Source organism: Gouania willdenowi, chromosome 4, assembly GCF_900634775.1.
Source record: "Gouania willdenowi chromosome 4, fGouWil2.1, whole genome shotgun sequence".
Classification (NCBI taxonomy): domain Eukaryota; kingdom Metazoa; phylum Chordata; class Actinopteri; order Blenniiformes; family Gobiesocidae; genus Gouania; species Gouania willdenowi.
In genome coordinates this window covers 5,723,981-5,736,393 of record NC_041047.1, presented here as the reverse complement: position 1 = coordinate 5,736,393, position 12,413 = coordinate 5,723,981, and the positions used below count along the sequence as shown (strand labels likewise).

At 36.5% G+C, this 12,413-nt stretch overlaps 1 protein-coding gene across 3 annotated transcripts in view; it reads right to left on the bottom strand.

Annotated features, from left to right (window-relative positions):
* fnbp1l (formin binding protein 1-like) overlaps window positions 1-12,413 on the bottom strand; it is a 56,094-nt gene that overhangs the window by 18,258 nt on the left and 25,423 nt on the right. For all 3 annotated transcript variants that reach the window (XM_028444457.1, XM_028444456.1, XM_028444458.1), the window contains exons 2-4: window positions 3,683-3,798; window positions 2,342-2,392; window positions 1,267-1,414 (exon numbers count right to left, since the gene is read on the bottom strand). In XM_028444457.1, the coding sequence (XP_028300258.1) occupies window positions 1,267-1,414; window positions 2,342-2,392; window positions 3,683-3,798 (315 nt within the window). The remainder of the gene's footprint in view (window positions 1-1,266; window positions 1,415-2,341; window positions 2,393-3,682; window positions 3,799-12,413) is intronic.

Below are 12,413 nucleotides of genomic sequence, written 5' to 3'. Positions count from 1 at the left end.
TATTCTGACAGCTCCTTTTTATTATTTATATGTCATATAAAGATGTATGAGAACAGCATTAATGTCACCATATTTCCTTTTGGGGATCAATGATTTTACTGAATCTGAGCAGGTTTTATTATTACGTTTTGATCAACTTAGTTTATATTAACCTAATTTAAATTATCCTATCTTCTGTAGCTCGGAAGAGATGTTGTTAGAATGTAACATTCTAATAACAGTGCTCAAACAGACTTCTATTTTGTAAACCAGAAGTTCCTACTGAAACGGTTGTACTTGAGGTAACTTGCTGACTACACTTTACAGTAAAGCTTTTAGTTAACTGGATTTTAATTTTTATTTATCCTTTAATGTTGCTGTTCTTATGATATTTATGCACTCTTGTTTTATTATTCTATTGTGTTGCACTTGTACTTTTACCACAACTGTGTACAGCACTTTGTGATTTTATCGGCAAAAAGCGCTTTATAAATAAACTACTTACTTACTTACTTACTGTGAATGTGTACCTACGAGACACAGACTAAAGGCTGGAATAAAAATAACTAAAGGACAACACGGACTGAGTTATTCTTAGTTAGCCAGGCATAACAGTTCCAACACTGAGCAGGAGAAGATGATTAAAGCTGATCACGTTCTCACGCAGCACCGCTGCGCTACACGAAAAACGGACGGAGCTTCACAGGCACAGCAAAGTTAAACGGGCACTGGTAGCTTTGTATTTAGGAGTCAGTGATGATTTGCATTGTTTTAGACGGTGTTTGTGGTGGATTAGGATGAGTTTAATGCAACCAGGACAGGAGGGAGAGGGCGGTGAACCTAATAAGCGGTCCCCAGAAACATTTCCCGATAAAAAAAACGTTCCTTGCCCCACGGTGACAGCGTTTCATGCCAATTCTGTCCATTTCCACGTTTAACCGTTTTTATTGGTCAATTCCGTGATTCCGTTAACGTGGATTTTATAGGGCCCTAGTTTTTTTGCTCTGGGTGACCAAGAAATAACTGGAAATAATGCAGATGAAACTTCAACCTTTTAAGTTAAGCTAATTCAGTTTCTTATTACACAATTTTAATGTTTCACATATTGAAATAGCCAACTCACTTCCTCAGATTATTTTTAACTTCTTTTCACATATACAGTATATATTTACATTTTTCCTTTCTGTTATAGAAAAAATGACGATGATGATAAGGAACAGATTTTTAGGCTAAAAGCCTTTGAATACACAGAAAGCAGTCAGTAGTCAGTCAGTCAAGTGTACTCACGTGTTTCCTCTCTCCTTTCAGGTCCTGGCTGTACCTCATCAGCTCACTGTAGACCTTCAGCGCCATCTCCTCCGCCACCAGCTCCCTCTGCCCAGCGTAGTCATTGAGCTCATGGAGGATGGAGTAGAACGACACACATGACGTGAACCTGCGGAAACACCTCAAACTATTCAGAAAAATAACGCTTCAATCGGACGTTTCGTTGCTTATTTACTTGTTATCCAGTTCCTTGGAAGCAGAGGTGAAAGTAATGGGACTCACGTTACTGTCATTGAGCTGCTTTTATGGGTACTTGTACTTTCTTTAGTATATTTCTAAACCAGTAATTTTACTTGTACTTAAGTACGATTTAAAAAAAAGTAAAGCAAGTTTGTTGTCATATAATTTGTTCTTGAGTGTTTTCGTAGTTTTTTTTGTATATTTTTGGATCCATTTCTTATATTTGTTTCTCATTCTGAATGTTGTTTATTGTTTTCTCTTAGGTTCCATGTTTTTTTAATGTTGTTTTGTGTTTTTAATACCATTTTGTATATTTTATCTTATGTTGTATGTTTTTTTTTTTTTTTTGTCGGTTTGTTTGTTTTTGTTGTTTTGTGTGTTTTTGTTTTAATTTTGTATATTTTTGGAGTCGTTTTGTATATTTTTGGAGTCATTTTGTAAATTTTTGGAGTCATTTTGTATAATTGTTTCTCATTTTTAATGTTTTTTTATTATTTTCTCTTAGGTTTGTTACATAGGTTTTTAATTTGTTATCATTTTGTATATTTTCATCTTATGTTGTATGTTTTTTTGGTTGCTTGTGTGTTTTTTGTTGTCATTTTAAGTCAATTTGTGTGTTTCCTTTTGAGGGCCACACAATACTAGGCCGAGGGCTGCATGTGGCCCCCGTGCCGCCATTTGCCCATGTCTGATCCAATGTGTAATTTATTTCGTCCTGTTCTGTTTTGTGATAAACTGTATGGAATGCAGATAATCCCCATTAGAGGACAAGAAATACTGAGGGTTCAAGAAGTCAACCAAAGCCTTTCTCAGGAACCCAAAGTAAAAAAGAAAACAAAGCTCTGATGCAACTCACCTTGGTTCCTCCTCTTTGGAACGTTTCGGACAGTATTTCTTCACCAAGTTCCTGCAAGACAAACCGACGGGAAAGAATTAGAGGCTTAAATATGCCGTCTGATATGTTAAGCGTGATAGTGAGACTTGTACTAAGGGAGAGGAAAAGTATTAAAGATGAATCACAGATTTCAAACATCAAAGCTTTTTTCCGTGTCCTCCCCCAGGCTTTGACAACGCAGAGACTTTTAATCATCCACCAAGAGTGGACCAGGAGAGTCTGTAGAGGATGCCACTACTGCTTTGGTTCCACTATGAAAAATCAGTGCAACATTGACGTTAGACTTTTTCAATCAACCACCTTGTTTTTTTTTTTTTTACTTTGTCATTTTTTTCTTTCAGCACTTTTTTTTCTGTTTTGTAACATTTTAATTTTTGTTTTTAGAAACAGAAAATAAAAAAATCCACCAGTTTTTAAAGTTTTTCAGAATCCCTTCTTGACCCTGATAAAGACAAATTACTTTGAATTTCACTTTTGAATTTAAAAATGAAAATTGGTAATATTTTTTAACTTTTCATGGGAATTATTTATTGGAATTAATGGGAAAATGGGAGTAATTTTAAATAAGTGTATTATATTCAAACATAAATATCACCATCCATTTAAAAACATTTTAACTGGGGTTGCAAAATTCCGTAAATGTTAAAAGTTGGAAACTTACAAAGGGAATTAACAGAAAGTTTGACAATTGAAATAAACAATTTCAATGAAAAGTTCATTTTTCTTTTTTTATATTCCCAAAATTCCCAAGCTTAGTTCCTGTGGAAATGTATGTTAAATTTCTCGTCCTTTTCAAACCCCAATTGTCAGGCGATGCTGCTGCTGCTGCTCTTTTAGTTCAGAGGCTGAAACTTGCTTAACTTATAAGTCCTTTAAACCAAAGCATTAAGAGTAATCATGAACCATTAAAGACTGCATGTGTGACGTGTGTGAAACCTTACTGTACAACTCACTGCATATTTTATGGAGCTACATTATGCACAGCCGTATAAATATTAGATTAGATTAGGAATCACTCCCTCGAGGCACAATTTTTTAAATGCACCAAGCTGCATGAATATTGGACGAGATAAAACCTACTGGGATATAAAAGCAAGTGTTTGCCTAATATAGGTGCACGTGTACAAGTTAGATGATGTTAAATTGGATATTGATGCATCACCATCATTACAAAGGCTTACACTCTTCTGTAAATCTGTAGTAACGGTACTTCCTTTCTTAAAAAAACAAATCCAATAGGAAGAGGCGAATTCTCGTTAGCAACAGTCGCCACTTAATAACTTTAATCCAATCATACCGTACCGTAGCTGTTTGGCGTAGTTTTGCTCAATGTCTAGCCTCTCCTTTACAAATTTTGCGTAGCGTTCGACAAAGTCAATCCCCCACTGGGTGTGTTTGTCCAGGTTATCAAACTGGTCCTGAAAGAAAGCAGATTAGAAGAGATTAGACAAAAAAAAGGGAAAAATAAAGTCAAACAGAAAAAAGGATCGGGGGATATAAAAAAAAATGTGTGATCGTGGAAAATGGACGGAAAATACAGAATTCACGTCCAGAAAATGAAATTAGTCGCCTGAAGTTCATAAAAAATTTAAATAGCTTTGTTTTAGTTTTTAATCTTTTTTTTCTTAAATGAAAACAATACACAGTCTTTAACAACCATATGTCTATACTTTCACTTTGTGAAATATAAATCTAGTTCGATTAAAATGCAGTAAAAACATTTTTCATTAATAAAAATAAAATATCTGAGGTCAAAAATTATCAAAAACTAATTCTAGAAAAAAATGTCTTTGGGGTCGCCAGAAATTCTTAGGGTCACGATTAAAAAAATACTGTTTCTTTCCATTTAGTTACTAAATGAGATCATTTAAAATGTGTGTTATCACTCCATCATTACGATCTATAGTTGTTTTTAAATAGGTTTCTAAGCAAAATGTAGTTGAACAAAGGGGGTACTTGGATTCAGCAATAAGAGAAAGGGGGTATTTGTGCCAAAAATTCTTTGAGAACCACTGATCTACAGTAATAATTTCTTTCCACTATGAATATTATCATTAAACAGGCAGTGGGCATCGTGAACCTGCTGCTGCTGCTGTCAGATTGTTTGTGTCTTCAACGTACGCTGAAACAATTGCTCCGCTCAACCGGAAAAATACAATCACTTACAGTCGCCTGATCACACACACACACATGTACGCATGAACACACACACACACACACACACACACAATAGGTTGCTAGTAACACCACTTTTATTACTGGTTGTCCATTAGACGCGATCATTTCTTTTTTCTTCAATCTCAGGAACAAAGACCAAGTCTGTAAATCCTGACATAACAGATCATGTAATAAGGAAGCAAACTTTTAACTAATTAAAAAGTAGTATTTTTTCTAAATGGAATATTTAGAATATGTTTCAGTGGATCAAAACTATTTTAAATCACATATTTACAAAACCATTTATAGTAGGCTACTCTGCTATTTTAGTTTGCATCTTTAAAAAAAAAAAAAAAGGAAAAAAAAGAGGAAAAAAAACAAATAAAATAAAATAAATTAAAAAAAATAAATTAAAAAAGGGAAAAAATAATATAAAGTTAACCATATTAACATTAATAAATAAGAAAATTCAATAAATCAGTTAGGAGCTAATGTAAACACAGCGCCGAGCTAACGTCACATCCGACCCAAAGAAGGCTGTTCCCCATTGATTATATTTTAAAGCACCCGTGTCAAACTCATGGCCCCTTTGGACCCTTAAATTCGGCCCACATGAATCATTGTGTAAATGAATTGAGTTCCCTGTGCTTTATATTGCAGTCATTTTTAATGTGAAACTGTTGAAAAAAAACTCAAATTGTTACAAAATGCTTAAATTTTCCTGAAATTGTTACAAAATGCTTAAATTTTCCTCAAATTATTACATAATATAATATTTCCCTTAATTTAATAGAAATTGGTCACAAAATCTAGGAAATTTAAAGTGAAGACCCTTTTGGGACTGATATCTGTCACTTATTGTTTGGATATGGTCGGTTTCTTATATATTTTGTATTTCATGTATACATAAAAGTGTAAACTAGGAAACTATAATGTTGAAATTACTCGTTTTTCCGCATAAAAGCTGTGGCCGACGTAAGATCAAACATCTCCGTATTTGATATTTGATACTGTATATCGCACCCTCGTCCTGCAGAGTCAATTCATGAGAAGTTAAGCCTCCGTTTAGGCTGTTTAGCAGCTTCCAAGGTGATACGACTGGTATATATTTGATAAAATCACTTGGTCAAAAGTCCGGTTTTAAGAGCAGCTTAAAGAAACAAAGGACAGGGCTTTAGAAAATGAGAGTAGGACGTTGAAATAGGACACACGAGTCAACTAAACAGGAACAGAACAGTGATAACAGGGAGACACCCTGTGAAGCTGGAGATCATTCATTTACTGTGAACTCTGGAACCCTGACATGCATCAAGTGGGTCATTGATGCCGCTGCATGTGGTCGTACCAATAGCACGAGAGCTTAAAGGAAAAATAAGAGCGAGTACGTGAAATAAGGGTGGAAAAGTGGAACCTGAGAGATTGTCCAACACCTGACCTCATTTGGTTATTGTCTTAAATTTCTGTAAAGTTAAACAGCTGAAAAAAATGATATTGTGTCATAAATCTGGCCTGCTTGTATTCAGAAAAACAAAAAAAAAACATTGAGAAACAACAGCTACTGCATCATACAATCAATCTCTCTTATAAAAGTGGTTCAGTGGACACTTTAGTTGATTTAATTCAACCTAATTTAAGGGAAATTAAACTCCTGCCACTGACCAGTTGAAAGCATCTCTCCCAGCATGCAATGAAAAATTATCTCACTTATATCAGAGAGAGAGAGAGAGAGAGAGAGAGAGAGAGAGAGAGAAAGAGTTAGGTATTTATTACATTCCATCTTGATGGTTGCCAAATATAATCTGTTTTCCAATGCAGCTGTTTCCCTGGTTCATGTTTCCACTGAGAACAGCAGGAAAAGCACCGACGGAGTTAGAAATCCAGCTGTTTGACGGAGAATATGCAAACAAACCTTGATATGCAGAGATAAAAAAAAAAATGCCATCATTCTACCAGGATGACCCTTGGTTTGGTCTCCATGTTTACATCAATTAGGAAAATACATGAAGGGAATTCAAACCAAGACTTTCAAAATAAATGAACAAATTGTGTTGCACATTTTTTTAAAAACAACAAAAAACAAACCAAGTCAGCTTTTTTGTCTGCTTGCAAACACACACACACACACAAACACACTATAGCAGCACATCTGTCTGCATCTCCATGAATAAGTAATAGAGAATGAGCTCATGCAGTCAGTTTTGGGGGAGCTGAGAACAGACTGGCTCACTGGGGAAATGACAACATCTTGGGGCTTCTGGTCTCTCAGCCGGTGGCGATGACGACGGCGACGACGGACGACGACGATGATGAGGGATGCACCAAAAAGAAAGTTCTTGGCCGAAATTGAAAACCGAAAAAAAAAAAAAAAACCAAGGCCGTAAATCAAAAAAAATGAAAAATTATAATCCAAATTATTAGTACCATTGCATTTATGGCTCTGAATGTGTACTAACCTCACTAAAATGAACACATTACAATTGGATAAATTAATATTAATGTTTGACAGAATGAATCAATTAAAAATATAAAAAAACAGAGCGTGTGCGTCTTCTGTGTGCTTTGTATGTGGCGTGCATCATTTTTTGTGCGCACTGGTTTAGGGGAGTGGTAGCCTAGTGGTTAAAGCTGATATCCGAAGTTTCTGAGAAATCTGTTTAAGCATAAATTTATGTTCCACGATGCACGTGCAGAAAAGTAGAGGCGTGGCTTCTGGTAGTTTGGGAGAGGCAGTGGGAGGAAGTGAGGCTGTTTAGGGCATATCTCAGAAACTCCAGATAGATAGATAGAGCTTTAAGGAAGCATGCTTGTAACCGGAGGGTCACCGTTTGAAATCTCACCAGGGTCTTCACTGAGGGGTGTTCAGCAAGTCCCTCAACCCCAATCCAACTGCTCCCTGGGCGCCTGCAATTGGCAGCCCACTGCTACCCCTCGGAGAAAATGGGTGAAAATGCAGAGAAGAATTTCACTAAGGTTACATTATTTTAATCCCATCCAAGTAACGATCTTTATAAAATGGACCAAGTACCGTCATGATGAAGATCAGAGGATCTCTGTGAAATGTGCGCCGACAGTCTCTGAAACCCGATTCATGCTCCTGATGCGCAGCGATGTGTCAGGCTGCCGTGTAGAGCTCCGTAATAATGGAGGGCTAGACTAACTACAGTGTCGACGTGACACAGAAACATAAAACACACTTACGTGCCACATCTACAACTCTGCTCAGAAGACGCTTTAGTTTTTCAATGTATTAAAATAAAGCCGGTTCGCGGGTCCACGGACAAGTTGGCTATTGACAAGATAAAGCGCGCTGACGGCAATGTTTGCTCGCCTCATCACAACATCCTGTTTCGGTCGAATTGTATCGGTGAGAAAAGTGTTTCGGCTGAAAACCGAAAATGCACTTTTGGGTCATTTTTGGACAAAAATAATCAGTGGCTGGAATTTGGGTGCATCAATGATGATGACGACGACGATGATGATGGCTGGATGAGAAGCCGACTGCCGTCTGAAGCTTAACCTGCTGCTGCTACACCTGAATATTCTTTTTCAACTTCCTTCCACAATGAAACAAAGCAGCCAGCCTCAGCCTTTCATTCCCATACAACAAGCTCAAGGACTCACACAATAGAGCTGAACCATGGAGCATCATCTGACACACTGACGGCTCTTGGCCCCTGATCGTGAAATTTAAGGAGCCTGATACAAAAAAATGAGAGCCTAATCATCTGATTCTCAATAGCAATACAGGAAGCTCTGATCAAGGCAATGATTCTAGCAGAAAGAATCCAACATCCTGTCACCTGATCACAGCATGATTACAGGAAGGGATACATTTATAAACAGAGCAACACCAGACGCTCAGACTTTCATCACACGTGCCCTGTATTTATGTAATACCAATAAGTGGGTAGGGTTGGGTATTGTTTTGATTTGAACGATTGTGGTTTCAACGATCATTCCTTGTTTCGAATCCGTATCTTTTAAGGCGTGGTCAAAAAAGTTGACATGTTTTAAATGAGCTAGCTGTTGGGTGAACCTCTCCATGAATTTTAATTATGAACTTTACTAGGAATTTCTCACTGGGATGTTTTCAACTAGTAAATAAATATAAAATCTATAAACTTGAATATAAAATATTATACCTCACATTTCCTCACATCCTGAGTGTGTGATGCTGCAGGTACTTAAACATGTTACTGTGCTCACACTGATGTGCTAACCTGGTGCAAAATATCAAACATACAATAAGAAACAACGTGTACAACCCAGTCCAGATAAGCAGCAGCTACAGGAGAAAACCAGAAACTGTTCTGCCGCACATTGTTCATGGTTGCACTGTAAACACTTTCCGTAGATTCTTCTTCGTTGGTGTTTGGTGGCTTCTAACTTCGGTTGACGGACGGGGTAGTGAAAGTGAAAATCGAAATTTGAAAATTTGAAAGATTCCGGGAGAATCAGATAGTTAGTCCGGGGACTCATCGATACTCGATGCCAACCCTATAAGTAAGGCCTTAGATTTTAAGTGATCGTGGAAAACGGATGGAAAAAACTGAATTTACATTTTGCATTCACATAATACATGTTTAAAGACAATCTCACTAATTTATTTGCTATATAAATATGTGCAATTTGGCCCTTAATCCTGTTCAATCAAAACCTTGCGCTATGTGTAAAGCAGTGATTCTCAATGTGTGTGGTGCGCCCCCTGGTGGTGAATGGAGACATGACAGGTGGCGCGCAACAAACAGGAGGAGGAGATTTTCAACTTCATGCTTATCTTCTTAAATGCCTTTGTTCACCGATAACAAAGATCATTAACACTAAACAAAACGCAGACACGCAAAAAACTACATGGAACTAAGGTGCAAAAATAACAATTTACATCAGCATGCGCCGTACTTTACATGGAGCAGAACAATAAATACACTTTCAATAGCTGACTTAAAAAATGATTATTCTTTTTTGTTTTGATTTATTAATGAACTATGTTACTTGCATTATAGAACACAATGATTACTTTTTTCCCGTTAGTTCATTTCATGCGTGCACTGAATTTTCTTTTTTGTTTTCTTAAGCTTTTTGGCACAGATTGCAAACAATGTTTAATTACCTGTATTTTTGAGTGCTGCACTTTCACTTTTGTTTTTATGCGGGTGATTTCTGATTTATTATGAAAATATGTAAGGATGGAACTTTAAGTCAAAAAATGCAGTTCATCACTTTATAATATAATTGTCTGTGTTATAATGTGTTTATTGTCAGGATTATTTGGAGGGGCAATAGGCGCTTGAAAGTTCACCTTTGTTTAAAGTGGTAGTACCCAACAAAGTTTGAGAACCACTGGTGTAAAGTATATAATTACAGTATGAAAGTATTTTTTTTTTTTTAACTCTTAATACATTTCCTAGCTGTCTTCTAGCAGCTTTCCTTGACAAACATGATAAAAAGGCATTGAGTTCTAATATCTGATTGATTCTTAAAAATTAGGACTCCCCGGTGCTTTGCATTGTTTATACATCGTGTCCTCCTTCATGCTTTCTAAATTAGCTCACAGACGTAGTGTGTTGGATTTTAATGAGCTTTGATCCCAGGGAGAGAAAAATGATTTAGGGAAATGGCATGTGCAGTATGATGATGCTAATGTTCAGACTTTCTGTGCAGCCACAAAAGACAAATGAGACTCTGTGGAATGCAACAACACGGGATTAAGCTCACACACTGCTTCAGACTTCAGACAGGGCAGAGCCTGGATGGGAAATGCCAGGCTGTCTGACACACTGGCATTTCTCTGCAGACCCCCCCGGCTCTGTCTGCACTGGTGCTGTGCATTTATTTACCATGTACGGTACCCCATAACCCCCCCACCCCCAACCTCATTACCAAAACAACAGCCAGCCTCTTCCAAGAATGTGACAGAGGTCCCGAGATGAGAATTGTGTGTGTGTGTGTGTGTGTGTGTTGGAGAAAGAGGGAGGATTTTAGGAGGGGAGGTAAGAAAAACAAAAGCAAGATGAGATCCCCTCCACCCACCAGGTACTGAACAATTATAAACCTTATTAAAAATCCAGGCTGGATTAGCATCACTGGATACTGGTGATTAAAGCCTCGAGTTTCAGTGAGAAAACAATAACATGACCCTCATCGGAACCATTTACCAGCATGATGTAGCAGACAAGTGTGTTCATCACTTCATCTGCACAAAAAGACCAAATAAACCATAAACTATAGCAGCAGGAGAGACATTTCTGGTTCATCTAGTCACTAAATTCAACCCATAATACATTTTCACTCATTTTTTTTACATGTCTGTATATCAGTCCTGACTCACTTTGGAGGTTATAATTCAAAAAGTAGGAACATTGATTGTGGAATACCCCAGGGTTCGGTTCTGGGACCTAAACCTTTTTATATTATATGTTAAAGACATTTCCGAGATCTGAAATAATGCTGCAATTTCTATTATTTGCAGACGATACTTATTCATTTTTGTCAGGAGATGATTTAAAAACTTTATTTGGTAACAATGAAAAGGAAATGCTTCTACTTAAAGGTAGGGTAGGTAATTTTCTCCAGATACACTTTTTAAGTTTTTGGTTGATATTGTCTTTATGTCCTGACAGAAATTGTAGCAGCTGTAAACCTGTAAAAACTTCGACCAATGAAAAAAGATGGTTTGATTTTTTTTTTTTAACCAAGCACGTCTCATGTCTCCCTGCTCGTTCTCAACCCCTCACGTGCACGAGCCCACGCTCAAAGCGCGTCACCGGTGACAGAGTTAAAACTGAATTTTTAGTCATGTTTTTTAACATATGTAATGATAAAGTTTAGTGTTTACTTACCACTGAATGAGACAAGAAACGACGTAGTTTCTACACAATACAAGCGATGAGCTTAGCTGTCCGCTATTGGAGCACCGGCGCAAGTGAACGCAAGTGAGGGACGTGCTTTAGAGGGAGCACAGAGGGGAGGGGGCGGGTAAAAGCGCAGCACTTGGAGGATGCTACATTCAAAATCATACTAGTTTTAGAAAATTACATACCCTGCCTTTAAATATTGGTTCAATAAAATAGGTTATCATTAAATTTAAATAAAACCAAGTTTATGGTTTTGGAAACAAAATTAAAGAGGAAGTGACTTTGTCTATCGATGGAACTGAGATTGAGAGGCACGGTGAGTTTAGATTCTTTGGAACTATTTTGGACGATCATTGAAAGCTCATATATCATATGTAAAAAGTAAGTTGTCTCAAAATATTTTTATTTTGAACAAAGCCAAGTATGTTTTATCTTGCAACATTTTGAAAATGTTATATTGTTATATTATTATTTTTGCCATATTTCACTTATTGTGTTGAAGTGTGGGGTAACACATATTAGCAATAATTTACTATTAATTTTGTGATAAAAAAAGAATTGTCAGAATTATTTACAAAGTTGGTTTTAGAGATCATACATATTCTTTATTGATCAAATCAGGGTTATTACAATTTAAAGATATAATTTAATTTGTTTTTATGTTTAAAGCCAGAAGCAGAAAACTGCCAGAGTGAGTTCAAAGATTATTTGTGAGTGCGTCTAATGATGATGATGACAGGAGAAAATTTGGATTTCAAGCACCAAGAAGCTCATACTACTTTAAGTCTAATGTGCTCGTCTGTTGTTGGTGTAAGGTTGTGGAATGCTCAACAAATGATGAGAAGATTTGTACAAATATTTGTCAAATTAAATAAATCTGCATACTTCAGAAAGTTGACTCGGGGTGTGATTTGTACATTTTGATTTGTCATTTTTAGGTTATGAGAGAATGATGAAAAATATGTGTAGTGATGGAGGAAGGTTAGTTAATTATTATTATTATTATTATTATTATTATTATT